Here is a 24,440-nt window from a genome sequence, read left to right as displayed (position 1 = left end):
TGCAGCAAATGCGACTCTATGAATATCGTCGGGTCCCAGATCAACTCACAGATTCAGGAAGTTGCCTATAGGTCCGGGAATTTGAGGCAGTAAGGCATCTTCTGTCGGGTGTTGATTTGTCGCAGGACCCGATCATTGATTTTGAGGTAGTCATGGCAGCCCCAGCAAGATATACAGACCAATGGTTGCATCAGCAGATTGAGCGACTAATTCATGAAGGAGTCCAGTTCACTTACCACTTAATGGGTAGCCTTGATTCTCAGTCCTCCGAAGATGAGGGATCAGCAGATTGAGCGACTAATTCATGAAGGAATCCAGTTCACTTACCACTTAATGGGTAGCCTTGATTCTCAGTCCTCCGAAGATGAGGGAACTTCCAATGCACCTAGGGAAGAAATTGAAAAGCCTGAGAAAAGGAAGAAGGCTAAAGCCAGCAGAGGAACTCGGACATCCAAGAGAACAAGAAGGGAGAAGATTCCCATTAGGACGCCAAAGGTCACTTCATCATCAAAGGACCCCAGTTCGTCCGACGATGTAGTAGAATTGGATTATATACCTGCTCCTTCCCAGAGTGACATCGATGCATTTGGAGTTGATGATCCTCCCGCACCCGACATGCTAGACACCGAGCTAAAAGTCATTAAATCAGCCGAGCCGGGTAACCAAGTTGAGGAAGGAGAGATTCCATCCATTCAGGAGATCAAAGTACATGAACCCACCCAACAAAGTCGCCATGAATTGCTGCTCCATAACACTGCCAAAGATGATTCTACTATTGAAGGAAAGCAAAAGACAGAGGAGACCCGCGAGCTTGAAAAGACTGAAGAGCTACCATCACACGAAGGCACCAGACGATTGTTCAGTGAGGTAGGAGAAAACTCTGCTGCAAGCAAAGAGCTTGACACCTCCTCCACTCCTCCCGTAACCGAGCAGCTACAAATTTGTGATGAGATGGTTGAAAACATTAAAGAACGGAGTGAAAATTTAACCATAGCATCAGCCCAAACTGTACCTCAGGAATGGTTAATTGCTCGAGCTCAACACAAAGCCGCCACAAAGCCACCCATCTATTTGGAGGACATCTTCTCATGTATAGATCAAGCTAAAGCCAAGGGGAAGAAAAAGCCCAAGGCATATTCCAGGATGACCAAAGATGAGCAAAGGAACCGTACTCTTCACATCGCCACCTCGCTTGTAGACAAGCCAGTAGATCAGATCACACTGGCAGATTATAGCATCACAACCGTCCCCATCGGACGAGCCACTAAGGAACAGGAAAAAGAGGAATTCAAGTATTCAGTACAGAACATGCTCAGGCAACTTGAAGAGATAACAGCTGAAAAGGACATGTATCAAGCTCGTGCCGAGCAGGCCGAGGGATACATCGATCAACTCCTGAGACCATTGCACAATGCTTCTGAATCCCACATTCCCCCAATGGCCTTGGCACAGAGGACCACAACAGAATTTGAAGGAGTACGGGATACCTGCGAGGCCCGTCAGAGAATGGATACAAGGCATCAAAGGGAGGGGAGAACGAATCCTCGAAGAAGTAAAAGAGATGGCTCACCATCGAGAGGCCACCCTAGTCCGGCTATTAGAGGTAAAGAGGGAATCCCTTAGAATGCATGAAGTGGCTGCCACTACTCTTCCCCTCATGAGAGCTCTCTTCTGGACCCATGCACAGATTCCTACATTATCCACCATCGTAGATCCTTATAACATCAGCACTCTTAAGGAATGGTACTGGACTATCACCATGAAGAATGACACAAGAGAAATCATTGATAAAGAACACGATGCATGCTAGACAATTCTGAACACCATGCAAGAACTCGGCAAAATGATCCTCCGATCAATGGTCTCGGGATGGCAAAATGCCCTGTCCGATGAAGTGATAGAGCCGGACTGGGAGGAAACACTAGGGACGGATAGGATCACCTATTCCGCTAAGGACCTAAGTTTTGCTGGTCAATTCCAATCAGACATGTTGTGCTTCGAGCGTAATTGTTCCAGCTGGAAGGATGGTTTGAAGCACATAGACCAATACCTTGAAGGCATGCAGTATAAAATTCGCCATCCTCCTATGCCTCCATTCAGTTTGCTATTCCAATTGTGCCTCAGGTTCCAGGAATATGTTCATGAGGAACGTACAGCAGGTCAGGACCTTTGGCAAGAATATTTGCACGGTGAGGATGAATTCCTGGAAAAGGGGTGTGAAGCTGAAAAAGAAAAAGTGCTCTCCTAAAGTGTTTTTTCCTTTTTTAATTTTGATAAGTGCACTTTTTGGCCAAAGGGTCATGTTTGACTTCCAAGTCAACTAAATGTAAAACTTTATGTGTATGCACCTTTTTGGATTATTTTGGATAAGTTCTAATTACCTTTTTGGGTAGTTATTACTCCCTTTGGGGTAGTTGCTGATATTTGCCTCCCATTAATGGGTATGAGCAGCCATGTTTTATGGATGAATCTGGGCCTCTTGTTTAGATTAGATCTTGGCCATTCGTCCATTTTTGAAGCCTATTTAAGGGACTGGTTTTCCCTCATTTTGTAAGAAGTTTTTGGATTGTTGCTGAAGCTCTGGCGAAATTTACAGGATTTAATGCAAAGTTAAGACTGTTTCAAGTTTCCCTGTGAGTGCATGATCTCCTTCTTCATTAATTTAGAATTTTCAGTTATGTTTCTTTCCTTTATATAGCATTTTCTAAGTAAACATCCAAAAGAATCCTCGCTGTTCATACCATTAGGGAATGGCTGATTGTCTTTCCTTTTGTATGGTTAATCTGAACCTTTCATATGCTTAGTTCGGTTATTGAATGCTCACTGAATGAATATCAAAGTTCTGATGTTGTATTTAATAGCATGAAAATTCAATTTTCCCTTGAAGATCGCACTAGATTGATGCAAGTATTGTGCTTAAATGGCTGGTAATGCTTAATTTAGTTATTTGGAGGTGTCTGTTTGTTTACTAAATCTGCTATCTTAGTTAAAATTTATATTTTCTGTAGCTCTCTCTCTCTCTCTATCCCTCCTTTTCCCCCTTTTTTTACCAAGAGAATCTGCAGTCCTGCTAAAAATAGTATCGACTCGACTTAAACCATTTGATAAGCAAGACCATTAAAGTTTCGGGGAACTCATCCAGCAATTGCCTATTTCACCGTAAGTCCCCCTTGTGTTTCCAACAAAAACACATCAAACCACTAAGCAATCCCGCAGTCAAGACCTAACAAACGAAACCTTGAGGTTATCCCCTTTGATCAAATGTAGAAAATAGCACTAGGGATTTCCTTATCTCAAGAGAGGATAAGATACTCAGCAGGTTTATTCTATTCTGCATTGATCGTATGGAGTTTGCAGCAATGCGACTTTAGACACGTCAACACTAATGTATTCAAAACAAAGGGACACAAATTAGTTATGTCCAACTACCCGATTGACCAGATTAAAGCCAAACAGTTGTAGGTAGTTGAGAATGTGGTTGACAGGAATAATTGAGGATTGAATCGGCATGGGTTAAAGCTGCCAAATTCTAGAAGCCAGATCAGGGCTTTTGGGTGCAGTCAATCCTGGCCTCGATTCAAATTGTAAAATCGATAAAAGGCAGGTTGCCTCTCATTGTAAAGGGTTAGATTTTTAGAGTCAGACAACTAGAACAGGTTAGAGTTTTTGTAGAAGGTTAGAATTTAGTAGTTAAGAATAGAGTACAACTGTTGCAAAAATTGTTGTAATGACAACCAAAATCAATATATGAACGTTGAAGTATGGTGTTTGTTATCTTGGTTTTCTTTTGTTTGCATGGTTCCCTTCAGCGGGTTTATATAGATCCTTTTGGTGTGCAGGTATTTGATGGATTCGGGTTCATACCGTTGGGGATTTACTGATTGTGTATCCCTATGTATGGTTAGTTTGAGCCTTTAAAATCGTGCTTAGTTCAATTGCAGGTGTCCGTCTAAGCTGCACCAAAATTGGGTGTTTGAGCATGCACCTGCAGTCTAAAAATCTTTAAGTCCCCTTGAAGATTGCATCGTTCTTGTGAGGTTGTGAGTTATTCTGGCCAAGCAAGGATTGGTTATGTTGAATCCATCTACTCGTACACCAGTCTTGTTAATTTTAGGTCTCCTAAACCCTTATTTTCTTTATTTCTCCACCTTGAGAAACGTAGCATCATTTTAGATGCAGATCAGCTTGTTGCAAACGTAAGGCCCCTTGTGCTCCCAGCAAAACACATCAAACCACTGAGTTATCCCGCAATCATGACCTGACATTTGGAACCTTGAGGTTGTCCTCATGATCAATTAAAACAGCATTAGGGATTCCTTACACAAGAGAGGATATGATACTCAGCAAGAATCATTCTATTATGCGTTGACCAGAGAGAGTTGTAGCAATACGATTTTAGCCACGTCAACGAAAGGTTTCTCAATGACCATCAAAGTTTAGAAAGAGGTATGAAATCACTTCCTTCAGTTGATAAAATCTTTGATTCATTTTATATGGGGACCTGTTGTGAAACAAATGCTATAAAAGACCCTATGACTAGTGTATGTGGTAACATGACAAGGAGATAAAGGTAAAAAGTAAAGAAAGCTAGAAAAGAAAAGAGATGGAAAATAAAATATAGAGAAAGAAAAAATTTATAAAAATGCTGGAATTAAAAGGCATGTAAATATAAGGCTAGAATATATAAAAAAACTGGTAACTATTAAATAAATAAAGTTGGTCAATATTAAAATATTGCCTTCTAAAAATTATAAAGGCTAGATATGTTTTATATTGTCCGACACAAAAGAGGGGTGACTTATAAATGGAAAATTAAAAGCAATTCACCAAGGAAAATAATAAGAAAAGTATTTATAAAATTGAGCCCATTATTATAAAACTTAGTATATTAAAAAATAATAGGCAAACCTCCATTGACTTAAATTTTGAAAGTGCCTTCAACGATCCAAATCCATATCAAAGTAAGTAGGAGAAAGAAAGTCTATTTCATATTGCACAGCGATAGAAAAGAGGCTTCGTTCATACCATACAATGACAAGAAGAGGGTTTGGTACAATGACCAAACCACATCATATGGCTAATCCTCATTTGAATTGTACGACCGCTATTCAATTCCCATCATACGACTTCTACTTGAATGTATGACAAGAAACCATGCTATTTCATTGCCCAATATTATGTTGTTCCATCAAGGTCATATGACATCCACAATTCTCATTTGTCGTTTGGCGTTGTAGTACTCTTACCATATAGTGACCAAGTGCGGCATTAATCTTTCTTGACTGTACTTTCACGCAAGTCATTGCTCTTCCTCACCATATGACCTAGTCAATTCAACAACAATATTCACACTTTTATCTTTTAAGTGTACATCCTCCTTATTGTTCAATGTCTGTCATACAACCTATTTTGGTGTTTTCTTGGTGGCTCCACATAGTGCAGATATTGGCAATTGTGCCCACATCGTACAACACCCAACTATCATTAGCATACTACTTCTGACCTTGACCAATAAGATTCTCACATTCCAATCTTCTTCCCGTATTGCGATCATGTGCAATAGTGCATAAGTAGGATGTATGGTCACAAGATCATTGTAAGGTACATAAGGTGGTAATCCTTCTTCAACATTTGGCCAAAATCACAAGAGGTGCATTATAATTTCATTTCCAGTTTCCAAATTTTCTTCATTATACAACCTTGGCAATTGGTCCGCTTCACAATATGGCCACATCATTCTCTATTTTCTTGCAGGGTTGGCTACTTAAAGGAAATTATTCCAACCTTTTTTGGAGAAGGCATCATATATTTAAATCATATTGTAACTTCCAAGAGCCCATTGTAAAGTACAACACTAGAGTCTTCGCATTGTTTTAGGTAAGACTATAGCATAGAGAAAGACGAAACTATACTAGATGCAATGACATGGGAGAAAATCTTAATGGCAGCAAGTGTAGAACATGATGGCAAAATAATCCCAAGTGCATAGGTGTTTAAAGTTGTGCAACTCTTGTTCAATTCTCAAGAGTTTGAACCATATCTAAAGACGATGGTGGTCAATTATAGTCAGCACACTCACAAGTTCGTGATAGATTACAAAGTTTGCTAGGTAACAGTTTTATTTTGGCTAGGGGGTTTTAACTAGGGTATTTTGAATGCCCTCCATATGATGTTTGTATATAAACCAGCAAGAAAAATCACTCACCATTACAAAGAGGCTTCTTTAGAGAATATGCAAGTTAGACCTCACACAACAAGAATGTGATAGTATATGGAGAGTGGGGAACGAGGGGATAATGAATTTTTTTGGCTATTGTGGAATGGAAATGTATTCTAGACTTAGTAAAATGCAGACTAACAGGTGTCGACCGAGCATTGGATGTGTCTATTAGGATGATCAATTTTATGATTGAATTGAGCATCGACAAGGTGTACAACTTGGGGCATTTTCTATCAGAGAGAATCCAAGAATTTGTCTTGTAGAAACATGCATCATTCTACATGAGGCAACAAGCCATCACTTTATTTTTGGATGCCCTTCATAGGCAATTTCTTGAGGAGAAATGGGGCAAATTCCAACTATTATCCTAGCTTGACCCTCGTGGTCCACAACATTTTATTGGACAACCCTGGATATGCAAGCACATGTTGGAGAGGAAACATCACAACCAACGAGAAAGAAACAAAAAAAAAGGGATTTGTTCGATGATGCGGGAGACATTATTGAAGACTATGAGCCTAGAAAATTGTCATTGTCTACATTAGCCACTATGCCAACAGATGAGGTGTCATTGTTTGTTGGTGCCTAGTCCCTATGCGAGATTGAGATTTAGAAGGCTATCCCGTTACCATCGTCATTGCTAGATACATTGCCATCATTAGTTACCTTGCCATCAGCAACACTAGTCACACTACTACCAGCCACACATCTAGCACCATCAGCCACACTACCAACACCACCAGTCATTGAGGGCACTTTTCTCGAAGACAGTACATTTCTTGGAGACACTTTAGTGGTGGAGGAAGCAAATGAAATTGACGAGTGGTTGGGTGTAATGTCCCCACTCTAGCAGATTAACCAAGTATATGTGCGTTAGCCTAGCTCTACATGGTCCTGAGGGCTAACGAAGGGTTTAAAGGGATCCTGGAGTGTTTTGGCCTAGTCATTTCCAGTTTGGGCCAAAACGAAGTTGATTTACTTAGTTTCAGGCATACTTACTATTTTTAGTAAGTCAGCAGGACACAACGGGGGCTAGTTTTGGTGATTGGATTTGATACTCCTTGGCGAGAGCTTTCCGACAAGCTATCACTCACGCTATTCGGAGTCCGATTGCTAATATATTTTAATGCCTGAAGTTTTATTAAAGTAACATTTAATTTAATTGTAAAATATTAAAGTGTTACTTTAATATTTGTTCTATGGTGATATGTGTAAATCAAAGGGGCAACCAAGGGAGACATAAGTGAATATTTTAATATGTTTTATATTGAACATGTTTTATCCCACATTGCTTGAGTGAGTTGGGTCGCCCCTTGGAGAAAGAATAAAAGGGAGCTTTTGTGGCTTCATTGGGCATGTGGAATATGAGAAGAATTTGGTGTGTGAGTTGCAGATCCGTTCTTGGCATTAGAGGACGTCTATCCTCTCTTGTGACATTCTAGACGTCATTCCCTTGGGGTTTGGCCTTTGGAATCCTTCGCTATCAGCTTCATTTACAGGCAGATTGGGTGCTTTTCTAGCTACAAGCAGCAGCATTATTTGGTTGCATTTCCAGCTACAGGCCGCGACACTATTCATGCGGGTACTATTCATGCGACACTATTCACACGGGTACTATTCACCTGGCACTATTCACCTGGCACTATTCATGTTACTGTAGCAGCAGAATTAGAAACTTTGATTGGAACATTATGTCAAAATGCTGGAGTATTTAGTGAGTTGAAAATAACCCGCTATGTATTTGATTTTTGTTAATTCTGGAAATAATATTATAACAGCAGTAGTTCAATTTCCAGCTTGCCTATTATTGTAAATTCTTTTTTAGTTCATGTTATGTGGTTCCATACCTGTGCAAAGACTTAAAAACAAAAAAAACATTGAAACATTAAACGGAGGAATAAGGAGTTGGCTGCAAACTGTTTGACTAAATTCCTATCAGCAGTGGGGTTAGTTTTTGGGCATTCTAGGGTGCCCACTACATTGGGCCAACTTGAGATTTTAGTGGAGGCTCTAACTTTCCCTTCATCTCCAAAACTCATTGCTAACAAACTTGACCAACAAGAGAATCCGATCATGGTTGTTGATAGCACCTAGGCTGGTCCTACATAGGCTCCTTTGCAACCATAGGAGACTGCACCACAACTGTCCATGGTTGATCCATCTGAGAATCAAGAGGAGTTAAGTGAGAGTGGGTTAGAAGGGATAATTATAGAGATTGGCAAGCTTGATGAGGAGGACCACTAAAATAAGCTATTTTGTGGTATCTACTAACCTCTATATATTGCCACTAAAAATAGCTATTTTTATTGGATGACTTTTTATTTTTAAATTTGTGAGGATGTGTTGACGTGTATTTTGTACACAATCACACACAGAATAAAATACCCAAAGGCATCTTATCCTCTCTTGAATAAAGTCTCTAACTGCTGAAGATTCGCATGAAGGATCAGTTAGGATGACTCCAATGTTCTGGTTAGTAGGGTCTCTACGTGTGGATAAGCTCCAGTGGTATGATGTGATTTGCTGGAATCACAAGGGGACTTACATCTGATGATTGAACTTCCGATCTGCTTTGCTGGAACACAGGCTCTTACTGGCTTAGATTTGAAAAAATGGAAAAAGGATGAGGGCGAAGAGAAGATCTAATCCTAATACTAAGAATGTAGGAGCAATGATTTGATTTTTGATGAAACTCTAACTAGGTCTTGTTTTGACATCAATGGACCATCTCCACAAGGCTAGTGCGATCTTCTAAGGGAAGCTTTATGATGTTCAAATCATCACCGCAGGCATAGACACCATCAAGTTGATGCATATCAATGAAGAAGCGACAAATTGAAATTGAGCTTAAGCTGAATGATTCTAGTTGACTACACAAGGCAAGTCTGCAATCAACAAACTGCTAGTAGTATGGATATACGAATTCCACCATTAATCAATCGCATTTCCTCCATTCATCTAATCATCTACCATCTAGGATTGAAGACTCAACAAGAAACCATGCAAATTGCAAGAAACGACACACTTCACCATTACTTCAATGAAAATGGAGTTTGTTTACAATCAATGGCAACAATTTCTTGCCTTGTCCTCCTATTCTACTCTAATTACTATTCTATCAATTTCTAACTACTCTCTATCTACTAACTGCTTTTTATTATTTACAACTCTCTCTCTAACTCCCTTTTACAAAATGAAATGTCAGGGCTTATATAGTGCCCACAATACAATTTGATGGCTTAGATCAATTCAAGATCAATGGCCAAGATTCAACAATGAAAACCCTAATTAGGGTTTGTTACAACCATTACATAACATTTAATGCTTGACCAATGATAAAATTGTATTGCTTGGACACATGTCCCCTCTAGAAAAATCGACCAATGGATAGCCGGGGTAGGTACATCGGAGTTTGTGCCACCTTCCATGAGTTAAGTACATTGAATCTGGACATGCTGAGGTGGACCTCACTGATTGGAGATGTGATGACTAGGATGCCACCTCGTCTGACACTTGGTTGATACTCAATTTGGTAGCGTTAAGAAGTTATCTTTGATTAACTCTTCTAAAATTATTTGCTTCTTCAACGAGCCCTTGTCCTAACTCCATGTGTCCTTGATGTGTAGGATGATGATGTACCTCGCCTTGGAACGCTGGATTGAAAGAGGTCGCCCCTGTCCTGGCTTGATCGTCCCGGCGAAGACCGTCCTTGATCCGGCTTGATTTTCCTTGATGAGATCTCCATTTGATGCCTACACAACATTTCAAAATTAGCAACATGATTTTGCAATGAATAACTAGATTAGAGATTAAATTTAGGAAACTTCATAATAAGTCCTTGAGTTATCATTTCCTAAACGACGATTGAGCTATTAGAATTCAAAATTTCAAAATTTAAAATTTAAGCTATGACGATCAACGTTCAAAATCAAAACAATAAATCCATATCGCCATACCTCTCTTGAGAGCTAACACTAGAATGCAAAATAAAGGAATTCGCCTAGGCAAAAATCAAAATTTGATGGCTTCAACGTGATCTTGAAGGATAATGAACGTCCTCTTTGTCAATTCGCTACCCTTGGGGATATCTTTGATGTGTTCTTCAATGTCCTTGGCAAGTTCGCCTAACTTGAAACTCGAACTCCTTTGATAATGCTTGCACCTTCCCTTTGAAATTCGCTCCTCCTCTTGAATGATAATTTCGCACTTCCTTTGTATACTTCAAATCGCATATGAAAGAGGATGCTTGAATAATGATTTAAAAATGAAATAAACACCTCCTTTTATAAGCGCTCACCTCTCACAATTACCTCTAGGCCGACTTTGATAAAATGAGGCAATTAAAACGATTTTAAATAAATAATAATGGCCGACCTTGACAAAATAAACCCAAGCGCTCAACTTGATTAATTAATTAACTTTATGCCTTTATAATTAATTTTTTTGATTTTTAATAGGCAAAATTAATTAATAAATGTTATGCGTTATTTTTAAATGCCACTTAATTAAATTTTCAAAACCTATCGAATTTAGCATTTAAAATAAATTCAATTGTTTGTTTTGGAGCCAAAATGGGAAGATGAAAAAATACAAACCTCATCGCCTTGGTCCCTGACTGAGGGACAGGAGCGATCCATCATCTTGGTCTTGATTCTTGCAATTTTAACGTTCAAAGTCTTCATCTCCACGTTGAATTTGCCACTTTCGTTGGGTCCTTCGAGCTTGAGTGTCTTGCTTATGTGAACAAATGCCTTTTATGACCATTATCGCCCTGGTCCCTTGGAGAGGGATAGGAGCGATCCTAGTGTTTTCTCCTTGACCTTTGTAACTTCGAACTTCAATCTTCATTGTAAAGGATAAACAATGCTATTCTTTCATTCCACGCTTGTCCTACTTGACTTCCACAAGGCGTATGGATGTTTGGAGGATCATCACCCTGGTCCCTTGGAGAGGGACAGGAGCGAACTTGAAGCCCTAGTCAAAATGCGTCATCTTTCAACCTTGGCTCCTCTTCATTGCCTCTTAAATAATGTCCTTGATCTTGTGTGTCCTTGTATTGTCATGATTTTGAAGGAACATGAGTGTTTTAATAAAAATCGCTTTGGTCCTTGTCCAAAGGACAGGAGCGATATAGCCTCTTTGGCTCAATTGATAATCTTTCGACGTTTGAAACCTTTGTATATCATCCCCTTAAGACACCTTAGACCCTTTACCACCTCGCATGATCTTTTCTTAACGTGATTTTTGAGAGATTTGGCCACTATGATAAATATCGCTCTGGTCCCTTGGAGAGGGACAGAAGCGGACTTGAATGTCTTGGACTTGTCCTTGCTCTCATCAACTTGCTATTGCTTTCATCGTGTAAAATGAAGTCCCTTGGTCCCCTTTGGACACTTGAAACATGATCAACATTCAAAATCTAGGCCTTTATGGAAATTTCGCTCTGGTCCCTGCCTGAGGGACAGGAGCGAACTTAGGTATTTAAGTGCAAATCCTTCATTTTGGCGGTCCTTGTAACTTTGTGCTTGATTGAGATGCTTTGAAACGCCTTTACCACCCTTCACCTTGACTTGAAGTGGTCCTGAACTTAAGTGGAAGGCAAGATAATCAAAATTTCGCCCTGGTCCCTTGGTGAGGGACAGGAGCGATCTTGCTCTTGTAGGCTTCATCTCACCTTGCTAACTTCAAAATTTATCTTCATTGGTCTTGTTGTAGCTCCTTCCACTCATCCATGCCTTGGAATTCACTGTAACTTGGCAAGAAATTTGTCTAAGGTAAAAATCGCTTTGGTCCCTGACTGAGGGACAGGAGCGAACTTAGGCATTTGGGTCCCTTGTTGACGTTTCATAATCTTCAATTTGTCTTCAATGGGTTCAATTCACCTCCTTTCTTGCCTTCAAACCTAAAACTTGCTTGATCTTCGCCTAAAACATGCCTTATGAAGAACTTCGCTCTGGTCCCTGGGAGAGGGACGGGAGCTACAAATGGATTTCGCCCCGGTCCCTGACTGAGGGACAGGAGCGATTTTTTGCATTTTGGGTCATTCTCCTTCACGACGGCACTTCAAGTTATATTCATTTGATAAAACACATCTCCTTGGACCTCTTCAAATCATCAAGTTGTTAAAATCCTGCAAGGACAAAGTAATATTTGATTTTGAGCTCCGGTCCTTCACTGATGGACAGGAGCGAAATTTGACTTTTCGAACTCTCTATCAGGATAATTTTTATGGAATATAACATTTCCTTCTATCTTTTTTCTTTCTTATACTTTAAGTTATATTCCATATATACTTTCAGGATGTTTGAGAGTGGTTTCAAACCTCCAGGAGTTATATAGCAAAATCTAGTTTTTTGAGGTTTTTCAGTTTCCAGACTTAGTCAAATTTCAGGATCAGGACATTCCAGACTTAGCCAAATTTCAGGATCAGGACTTTCAGACTTAGCCAAATTTCAAGATCAGGACTTCACTCAAGCCGGACTTGCTATCCTATTGATCTCCTGGGCGACACTCAAAATGCAAAGGCCAGCTAACAAAACCCTAAAGGACCTAGAAAACAAACCCTAAAAAGCAAAAAACATGGGTCCCCATTTGCAATGGGGCGATGTGTGAAAACGTCACAACAGGATGAAAATAACAATAAAAGGCATTTCTGCACTTTATAAATTTAGTTTAGCATCTAAAGTGTTGTAAAGTGGACATTTAAGAAAAAGAAGGCAAAATTGTGTGTAGTGATTGTTTGTTGCTCTATTTGATAAAATGAATATGTGAATTAATAATATAGAGATGACAATGCATACCAAATACATTAGTAAAGTATATCTTTATTCACACATGAAATTATTGCAAACAAAGACCAAAGATGGTTGGCCAAGGATCAGAGTGATCTAAGTAGATCATACTCCCTTCCTTAATGATACACAATCTACTTAAAAGATGTGACACTTGCCAAGAGGAACACAACTGTCAACCAATTGATGCTTATAACCTATGTCACAAGGTTCAAGTTCGAGTTTGAATTCAATAACAAAGAAATTTGGATGAATTTCGGCGAGGAAAAATTTGAAAATAAATTCAGCATTATATTCGCCTTATATAAATTTGACTTTTAAAAAATATAAGTAATATATTCACAAAATTATCAAATAGTCTTAACATTAGTAAATTAAAATAATATAAAATAAATATATAATTTTATAATATAATGTGTTTATGGTAAAAATGGAATAACAATATTGAAAGACTGAATAGATTCAACCACAAAACCCAAGCCTAACAACAACAAAGATCCACCATAACATATGAAGATTACCTAAGACAATGCAAATCCAATGAAATCACAAAGATTATACCATCACATGTCCAATAGGGTTTGGATCTCCATTGATCTTGCTTGATATATTTGCTCTCAGATTTTATGTGTGCACAAGAGCTCAACAAAGAACGGAAATGTGGTTGCAAGTAGGCTTGAACGCATATGAAAATTCAAAAGCGTCGATTAGGGTTGATAATGAAGGAAGCATCTCCTTATATAGAAGACACTATAAGAAATGGAAGGATAAGATTGAGAGGTGTAAAAGATAAATGGTCGGCTAAGATTAGAGGGTAGGTAGAAGAAATAAGAAAATAATGAGAGGGTAGGTAGTGTAGGAATTAAGAGATGAATGACATGTGTCATGGGTAGAAAAGGTTAATAAATTCATTAAATAAATAAAGATTTATTTAATTAATAGAAGAAGTGGGATCAATTAAATAGATAAAAGTATTTATTTAATTTAGAAAAGGATAATTTAAATAAATAAAGGTATTTATTTAAATGAGAAATAAGGCTAGAAGAGGATAAATGAATTAATTAAATAAATAAAGATTTATTCAATTAATAGAAGAATTAGGCTAATTTATTTATTTAATTAGACAGGACAATTTTAGGTGTCTACAATGTGCATATTTTTTTTTTTTAATTTATTCATATATTTTGACTAATAAAATAAAAAATTAATATAAAAACATAAAATAAAAAATATTATATAAATATATCAATATATTAATATAATATATATTCTAAACTATAAATATGCAAATTATTTATATATGTATATTAATAAAATAATAACTATATTAAATATAAATAAAATTATTATATTACATATATAATAATATTAACAATATATGGAAACATGGTTTAAATGAATAATTTACAAAGGTATAAAAAATAATAAAATAAATGATATTAAAAACAATACATCGAGTCGAGGAGGGTTATCAAAGGGGCTGAAAGAAGCGTCAGTGTCAAAGCCTTGCAAACGAAATGACAGTCGCAAACACTTAACAGAGCCCTGCAAATAGATGTTGGTAAAAAAGACCAAAAAATAACTCGTGCGGATTGAAGCCTTGGAAAACATTTTTTTTTCAAATATATTTTAATAGAAACACACCACAAATTATGGCTATGAATTTTAGTGAACTTTTAGTAAAGTTTTGAGATCCGCTGAATTTCAAATTCGATGGCCGAAATTTGGTGAATGCGGTGACATAGCTTATAACTACTTGAAGCCAACAAACGTGTTGTGCGTTATGCACACCCCACCCCTGTCCTAGACAGGGGACCCCTTTTTTTTTGTGCAGTCTGCCCGATGGAGAGCCAAAGTTAACCTCAAACTAAAGTTCGCTCCTGTTGATTGAAAGGTTGAGTTTGCTAGAGAAAACGTTTGAAGCAAAACTAAAAGCTCGCCTAAAGCGTCCAAAATGGCCAAAACCCATTTGAAGTCAGGTGTTTTAAGCCAAATCAAATCACACATTCTAGTCTAAAAGGCCGAGTTTTCTATTGCAAAGAGGAGGGTTGCCTTAAAAACAAAGTAACGCATCTACTCTCAATGGCCCCAAAATACGAAACAAAGGTTAGACTAAATGCATAGGGCGAAAACAAAAAATTCACAAAACCTAAATCGCGCAAAAAATGAGAAATGCGCGAGTTTCATGAGGTAAGAGAGGCATTCAAAGTTAGAAACAAAGTCACGCGATTTCGAGCGAAAATTGCTCATTCCTCGGTTAAAATCCCGAGTCATACCCTAAATCGCACATTTTTTCTAATATGCCTGAATTTCAAGGCAAAGTGAAGGGCAAAATGAAAACAGAAAATCGTGTGATTTCATTAGAAAAGCCTGCAAATCAGCTTAAAGAGCCCTAAAGCATTTCCCATTAAATTTATAAGCATTAGGCTGTCTTAGAGGTTTTTTCTGATCTTGTTTGTTTGCAGTATCGAAACTTTCTCCATGTTCAAATCCAAGTCCATTTGTATCTCCATCAGGTTTCTGTCTTTTAAGCATGTCATCAAGTTCTTCTGAACTTTTCTTGAATTTGTCTTTGTGTTTATTTGCAGCCGAAAACGTTCAAAGCTTGCGAAATCATCTTTAAGGCCGAAATCAGCTAAATGAAAGCAAATTGCGCAATCGGCTTCCATAAGTCGAAAACCACAAAAAGCATCTAAATTTGCAAATTTGTGCAATCGCCCATAAATGCCGAAAAAAGAATAAAACAAAATCACGCAATTGATTTCAAATGGCTGAAATCCCTTAGCAATTTACCTTCAAGGACTGAATTTCATGTTCATGTGAAAATATATCTAAGAAATTCGGTGTGTAGCAGGGTTTTGCAAGAAGAAAAGTAACGTCGCACCATTTCTCTCTCAGGGCCCGATTCAAGCAATGTCGCATTCCTCCAACAAAGTGTCGAGTTTTATTATAAGTAAAAATACATCTAAAAGGTCTTGCACTTCTAGTCTAAAATCCTGAAGTTTTAGGAGGGCGTGTATAGGCCATGGAACAAAATCTCTCATTTTGGCTCAATCACCTGAATTTTGCAAAAGAAGGCACTTTGCACTTAAAAGCAAAGTCTCATAAAGACTCTCGAGGCCGAAATTTGTCTTAGAAGGTGTTTCAAAGTGTGTATATGCATCTTGCGTTCAAAGTGAAAGGTCTGTATTTTGTTGCAAAAGAGACATTTAAATTAAAATTTAACATATCTCAAAACACCTCTAATGGCCGAAAACTAGTAGAGTGCAAGACATTTGAGCATTAAAAAGGAAGGGAGTGTTTTTAAACCATCTCACATTTTGCTAAGGCAACCTGAAAGTCTAGAGGAGACATTTTGCGTTTAAGTTAAAATCTTGCAAGAGGGCCAAGTGACCCAAATTTTGACTTAAAGAGCATTTTATAAAGTATTCATGAAATTCTCACATCTTTAAAAGAAAACATTTTAAGCCAAAATCGCTCAATTCATCTAAGTAGCCTGAATTTCTTATAAAGGGTGTTTTTAATGAAAGTCTCTCAAAATGATCCAAAGGGTCGAAAATTTAAAGGCTTCTTTTTTTAGAGCAAAATCTCTTCAAAGTCATCAAGTCTCGACTCTCCAAAATCGCACGATCCTTCCAATATAGTCGATTTCATGTCAAAGGATTAGCCGTTTAAAAACGAAGAAGCCCGACATCGTTTAAAATTTAATATGATTGTTAAATTAATTTATTTAATTTTTCAAAATGATTAATCCAAGTCAAAATTGATTATTTGCAGATCAATGACATCGGGAAGAGCTAGAGCGTCAACCTGGAGCTCAAATTGGAGACGCGATCACAATCAATGCTGGCCAACAAAGATGCAAGAGCGCATTGAAGAGGATCAAAACCAAGCACGGAGAAGCGTGTCATCACCAGACCACAAGACGAAGTCCACCAGTCAGACCGAAGGCAAAGAACACATAGAATGCTATCAAATATGCATTCTCAGAAGGATACACAGTTGGATTTAATTCCAAAAGATCAATTTAAAAACTGAAATTGCTTAATTTAAAAGATGCATGTGGGCCCTACCTAATGTATTCAAAACAAAGGGACAAGCCAGTTATGTATAACTACCGGATTGACCGAATTAATGCCAAATAGTAGTAGGTAGTTGAGAAAGGGGTTGAATGGATAACCGAGAATTGAGTAGGCATGGGTTAAAGCTGCCAAGTTCTAGAAGGCAGATTGCAGTTGTTGGATGCAGTCAATCCCGACCCTCGATTCAAATTGTAAAATCTTTAAAAGGCAGAGGCCTTTCTCTTGTAAAGGGTTAGATTTTGAGGGTTAGATTGTTAGATTCTAGTTAGATTTTTAGAGTTAGACAGTTTTCAGATTAGGAATAAAGTAGAATTATTGCAGAAATTGTTACCATGACAGCCAAAATCAATATATGAACATTGAAGAATGGTGTTTGTTATCTTGGTTTTCTTTTGTTTGCATGGTTTTCTTCAGCAGGTTTAGATAGATCTTTTTTGGTGTGCAGATATTTGATGGATTCAGGTTCATACAATTGGGAATATGCCGATTGTGTATCCCTGTGTATGGTTAGTTTGAGCCATTAAAATTGTGTTTAGTTTAATTGCAGGTGTCCGTCTGAGCTGCGCCGGAATTGGGTGCTTAGCCATGCACCTGCAGTCTGAAAATCTTCTAAGTCCCCTTGAAGATTGCACCATTCTTGTGAGGTTGTGAGTTATTTTGGCCAAGCAGGGATTGGTTATGTTGAATCTGTCTACTTGCACCCCAATCTTGTTAATTTTAGTTCTCCTAAACCCTTCTCCTTTGCTTTTATTCACGGCTTGAGAAATGCAACATCTTAGGATGCAAACTAGCTTTTTGCAAACATAAGGCCCCTTGTACTCCGAGCAAAACACATCAACCGTTGAGTTATCCCGCAATCATGAACTAACATTTGGAAACTTGAGGTTGTCCCCATTGATCAATTAAAAACAGCATTAGGGCTTCCTTATACAAGAGGATAGGATACTTCATCGAGAACATTCTATTCTATGTTGGCCGGATAGGGTCGTAGCAATACGATTTTAGCCACGCCAACAAAACACTTAATACATAGTCAGATAACCAATATCATCAAAACATAATCATAGACATTGTACATTGACTACACCAGTGGACACATATTGAGTTAGAGGATAGGTAGAAATAAAACATGTATTTGATCTTTCTTTTTTTAAAGAATAAAATTAGAATAATAGAAAGCTGAATGAATGAATAGGGTAAAATCAGGGATTTACATTTTGACTAAGGGGTACAGTTGGTAGGATTTGTCATGTTTTGGTGATAGGTTGTGAAGTGGCAACTATTTATAATTAATTAAGTTTAATTAAATTAGCAACAGACTAGCAAGGAGTGAATGAGGTAAAAGATGAATATTTTAGATGACAAACTCAAGATTTCTTGAGTGGTGAGAAAAGCAGATATGAAATGCTATAAAAAATTTCAGCTTTGAGTAGAATCATAGTTTTAAAACTTGTGGACTCACCACAGACTCGCGAGTCCATGGGAGCCACGAGTCGACTCGCGAGGCGAGTCCTGGCGAGTCCATCTGAAAGACTTGCGAGTCTTTTGCACGGACTCGCGAGTCTTTCAGATGGACTCGTGCGACCCAGAAAAAACGTCATGCAAGCTTTAAAATTGAGTTTTATTATTATTTTTTTGTCTTCATTTGGCGTAATTGAGGGAGTGAAATATCTCATGAAGGGTTTTTTTGCCAATAGAAAAATAACACCCGATGCCTATATAAAATAATAAAAGTATTTTTGGCCTCGCCCCTGCAGCGCCCCCAAGTTGGGGTCAAGGGGCATCGACCTTGCAAGCGGCAATGCCCCTTGACCCCAACTTGGGGGCGCTGCCCCCAAACCCCCGTCGAAAAATATAGGGGGGAAACTACGCTGATGGAAGTAGTGAAAATTTAACCTCCAAGTCTAATTAGGCTCCATATAACAACATAATTAACATTGAAGAAATCTGGGTATTTAGATTTAATATTTCAAATTTCAAATATTGCGTGTTTGTAGATCATATGACATGTGTAATGTTTCAATTATGGCTCTTATGTTCGCTAAATGCATTAATTTCTTTATGTTTTTTTGTAAAACTACGGTTTTTTTTTTGCCGAGTCCTTGCCGAGTCTTTCACGAGTCCAAATTTTTGGTTTACCGAGTCCGTGGCGAGTCTGAGTTTTTAAACTTTGAGTAGAATAACTAATAAAGTAGCTGACCTACTTATAAAAAGATGGATAACTAAATGACTAAATGGTAGTATTTCCTTTGTTCTTATTTTTTATTCTAGCAGTCTTAAATATCATGGAACAATATAAACTGTTGGTGCAGATGTTGTTGGATGTCTAGTGGTCATGGTTTATTCCTGTATTCTATTTGTAAAAATTGATTCAATATTTTTTTTTGCATTAAAATAAGGGAGAAAGAGAGATAAGAGACTTCTAGTAATAATGCCTTCTGATCTTGGTGCAGATATTCCCAAAAATAAAGGATTCGCTGCAGGTATAATTATCTTATGCTTCTTATCCCAAAATTTACATTACATCATTTTTTTAATCTAAATTTATTTCAATTTTAAAACAGAATTGCAAATCTTCAAAAAGTGTAATGCTTGTAACTTTACAATCCTTTATTTTCTAAATTGTTTGTAGAGCATGGTTCAATTTATTTTGATTGCCTATGTATTTATTCAATTGAAAGAGAACATCATGCCCTCTATAGAAGTTTAATGTTCTCTTCTGACATTTGAGGTGTAATGGATAGACTTACATGTTCCCCCTTGAGTCTTCTTTCTATTCAGATAATTTTTCTATCAATTTTTTAAGATATCTTTGAAGAATTGTGCTCGTATTTTCTGATATGAACAAGAGCAGATTAACAGTTTGATTTTAACTATGCAGGGTGGTATCATGTTATTTATAAGCTCATACTTTGACTTTGTCCGTCTTCGAAACTTCTTAAAAGAGCAAAATGCTTCTTTTTGCTTGCTTGGCGAGTAAGTACATTCATAGCTAACATTTGTTTTTATTTATTCAATATCTGTCTTCGAAACTTCTTAAAAATTAAAAATTCTTCTTTTTGTTTGGTTGGCAAATGAAGGATATGCTGATAGGTATTTTTATTTTGATTTATCATTAGAATTTTATTTAAATAATGATTGCTCTAAAGTAATTCATGCTTGATTGATGCCTGTGGAATGCATACTGAAAAAAAGGCAGCGTGTGTTATAGACATATTGTTAACATTTGTTTTGAAGAGCATGACATGCTAGTAAAGAGTTATAGACAAATAATATCTTCATGTATTAGCAAACCAATGAAAAGAATTCTGTTTGCATTACAATGTGAAATTTTTTAACAGGTAAGACAAGTAAATTTTACTGTGCCTTATAAAACCTAAGATTCTCAAACTCCCAATAACCTCATATGAATTTCATTTTTATCTGTGAAAATTAAACGACGTCTTTCAAAATTAGTTATTGTAATTGTGCTGTGATGATTTGATTTAATGATATCAGATTTTCATGATCCATAGTAATTAATGCATTTTTTTCTGGATTAGATTATGTAGAGATATTTTTTATCAACGTTTCGGATTACACTCCATGATCCATCATCGGGATGATAATTGAGAGATCAAGGAGATACAAATGAGTTGTTGCAGACGAAAAACAATCTAAAAAAGGAGAGGGAGAGAGAGAGAGGGGGGGGGGGAAGGGGGTGGGGGCGGGCGGGACTACATGAGGATCAAGGTACTGAGAAGGAAAGGGGACAACAAAAAACAAGGAGCAAAAATTTAGGAGACAATAAAGATTCAAAAATATTACTTAAAAAAATTGAGAAAATATATATAGTTATAAATGTTAGCTAAAATAAATATAAATAAAGGATTCAAAAAGAATTAATAGTGTAAAAGAATATAAACATGGAATTATATTTGATTTCTCATCCTAGCATTCTAAATTCTAGTATGAATTTGAAGTCCCAATTATTTCCTTAAGCGAGAACAAACTTTTAATAATTAGAGAGAGCAAAACATATCTCTAATTTGTTATGAGAATTTTAGGGGTGCTAAAATTAGTCATCTAGAATTTGAGTTAATGTAAGTTGTCCAGCCATTTTCTAGGGCATGGTCACTAGAATCAGACTTGACAGACATGGCAATGATTTTTGGCGAAGTCTAAGACTTGGCGAAAAAACTTGGCAATTTTAGAAAAGCATGATATATAAATATTTTACAAAAATACATGAAATTTTGAAAAATTTGGCCGAAACTCATTCAGCCTAGCAAAATGAGCCAGTTTTGTTCTGCTGAGACTCAAAACAGGGAGATTCTCAGTGTGGCATGCAATAGTGGTCCAACATTTTGCAAATTTAAATTACCAAAATAATACTCACATGTGAAGGAAAGAAGGGAGGCACCTGGGAGGATTTGAAGTGTTTTTTAAGCTTTAATACCTATTATTTCAGCAATACATTTCTCTAGTAAATTACACGTCTTCTGTTATTTAATGCAAAATATTATCACTTCTGAAAAAGATGATAATCTAGAATACATGTTAGCTTTTTTTGACTCGGGTCAAAATTACAGTGAATGTAAGGTGCAAAAAAAGGCATTAAAAAAAACCAAGTTGCTGTTTTAAACTACAATATCCATTTTTTCACGAATATGCTTCTCTAGTAAATTAAATATCTTGAGTTATTTAATATTAATGGAAGATCTTACCATATTTGAAAAGTGTAGTAATCTAAAATACGTATTTGTTTTGAAAAGCTGTAAGATCTCCCTATAGATTTCACTCCAATTTTCTAAACTCCAATTTTCTAACAAATACTTTGCCTACTTTCCTTTAAAGGTAGCTAAATGAACTCTTTTAAATAGTTTCTGATTTGTACAACATCTGCTGTTTGTGCATTCTCAGATTTGCATGTTGTGTTTGAGGTTTGCAATAAAATTGGTGTTTTCAATGCTTCAGCAAATTATGAGGCATGCATGCACTACATGATAAATCAAGACAAACAATGAAAGAGCACTTCCTTATCAACCAAATATGACCAAGTGTTAACACATTCTAGAATAAAGATTCAATACAAATTCTGACCTCTTTATGCAAATTTCTTTCTGTGATGTTGTATAGCAATTTACAGAGCCCAGGAAGTATTATTTGGCTTTCTAACATCAAGAGAAGTCACCTTACAAAGAAGAAACATATGTATCCTTAACAGCACCCATTGAGTTCATATTCCATTCTTTAACCACCAATATACCAAGCTATGCAGCTGAATATACAGAACAGAAGCCAGAAAGCATACAAAATGTCCCACGCAGCTGAATACTACACTTTATCTTCATTAATGCAGATATCTAGCAAATACTATGAATAAGCAATGTGCTTGTCAATTTTCTTGTGTCTACCTTTATCATCTATATATAAGCAATTCAGTCTGTCTTTTTTGGTCCAAAACCATGTGACTATCTTCCGTGACTATATATCTTTTTTTCTATAGGGTCTAGCTTGAATAGCACCCATCCATTGGTTCCTATAATCTTCTCCTACAACCATGCACGTGGACAGGGTTTTTGAAAATTTCACTACAGTTAATATATACTACTTTTTCATTTAAAAAAAATAAAAATTGAATATTAAGAAGATAAAAAGTTACCAGTAAAAGATGATGAAATATGCTAGAGACTTTGATGATGACCACCTTTCTCTTGTCTAATCAGGATGATTCATAGACCAAGTGAAGAAAACGCCCAAAAAGTTCCACTTCAAAATCATTAAAAAAAACAACAAATGATAAAACAAAATTGGACATCTAAGATCAGTCAAGTGCAATTGGTAAACAGTTTTAAGGCAATTAAGACGACATTATATATCATGAGGATAAAAATGTTGCAGTTCGAAGAGATAATTGGAAAACAGGGAAAGGAAAAGATACTATGAAAATGTCATGCCCCCACCAAGATAAGGAGGTTGCAGCCTTTAAAATTCATAACTTAGGCAGATGAAATATGAGAGCAATGATTCTATTAAGGAATTTGATTAAGATTATCATTTGGCAGCAATTCATAAGAATATACAGTCAAAATTAAATCGAGGAATTCAAGCCAGTGATTAAGGTTGAAAAGTTGTGACTCGTTCAAAAGGCAAGAATCATGAAAGGTTGTGACCCCATCAAGAACAAGATATAAAGGGGAGATAATTCTTGGGGAAGAGAGGAAATTTCAAGCATTCACTCATCAATTCATCAAGAAATATCAATCAGCAAAGACAAATCAAGCAATCAGCAATAATCTAGCAAATACATCAAGCAACCCATTTTAAATTAAGGAAGTGTCTTGGAAATTGGGAGGAGGAAAACCCTTACAATTTCATGAGAGGATAAGGACATAAATCCTTATTGCTCTTATCGAGTTTGGAGGAAAGCCCAAATCTTGATCAAGGAGGATGAAAACCCCCCAAGGTGGACTAAGAGTTTTAAGGACAAAAACCCTTGAATACTCTTGGCAAGTTAAGGATGAAAACCCTTGATATTGCCACTGTTGAGTTAGGAACAAAAAATTTGGCAGATTTGAAGTATTTCCAAACAATTCATGATATGATTGATTTGAGAATTATGCTCTGATTTATTGATCTGACAAAGGTATCATCATTTTCAGTAAATTCTTAATCTTTGACAAAGCTATTATCATTTTGAGTAATATTATTGTTTTAAGGCAGAAATTAGGAATATCCCAAAAAGAGACGTTAGAAAATAAACTTTAAAATCCTGCTGACAGATGTTTTTATTGAGGAAAGCTGGGACATTTCAGGTCCATGAAGTAGAGATTTGGTTCAAATGAATTAGGTCAATGAGGCTAACACAACCGAGGCTCTATGTTTGAAGAGTTGAGTCTAGGGAAACATGATAACTTGGTGAGTGAACATAATTGTGCTAGAGATTGACGTTTCTGTCATTTATCCAATGATTATCTGGTGAAACACAACTACTTGGGACTTTGTTATTATCATGAAGCATTGGTTTGAGAAATAATATGCATCTAGAGGGAGAAAAACTTTGGGTGATCAAGGTTTAGTATCACTGCCATCTCCAGCTCTGTAATGAAAAGTTGGATCACAACTGTCAACTGATGATGCAGATTTTGGAGGAGTCTCTTACTCAAAAGCATCATAGATATCTTCTTTGACAGGTTTCCATAGTGCTCTGAGTTGGAATCGATGCCTTAAGTTTCAATCTTGTTTCGTCAAACTGTAGATGGACAAAAAAGTATGATTTCCATTTCAATTTTCTGTTAACTATAACAGTTTTAACAATATTGGGAGAAATTATAATCAGGATCAACCTTATCAGATTCTAAATAA

At 36.7% G+C, this 24,440-nt stretch overlaps 1 protein-coding gene across 10 annotated transcripts in view; it reads left to right on the top strand.

The window, feature by feature from the left end:
• The window catches only part of LOC131057423 (protein NUCLEOLAR FACTOR 1-like), a 362,090-nt gene that overhangs the window by 310,025 nt on the left and 27,625 nt on the right, over positions 1 to 24,440 (top strand). For all 10 annotated transcript variants that reach the window (XM_059221122.1, XM_059221116.1, XM_059221119.1 and 7 more), the window contains 2 exons: positions 19,547 to 19,576; positions 19,975 to 20,069. In XM_059221122.1, the coding sequence (XP_059077105.1) occupies positions 19,547 to 19,576; positions 19,975 to 20,069 (125 nt within the window). The remainder of the gene's footprint in view (positions 1 to 19,546; positions 19,577 to 19,974; positions 20,070 to 24,440) is intronic.

The sequence above is a fragment of the Cryptomeria japonica genome, chromosome 5 (assembly GCF_030272615.1).
Source record: "Cryptomeria japonica chromosome 5, Sugi_1.0, whole genome shotgun sequence".
Lineage (NCBI taxonomy): Eukaryota > Viridiplantae > Streptophyta > Pinopsida > Cupressales > Cupressaceae > Cryptomeria > Cryptomeria japonica.
Note: the sequence above shows the minus strand (reverse complement) of the source record. Positions and strands in the feature narration are given on the sequence as shown.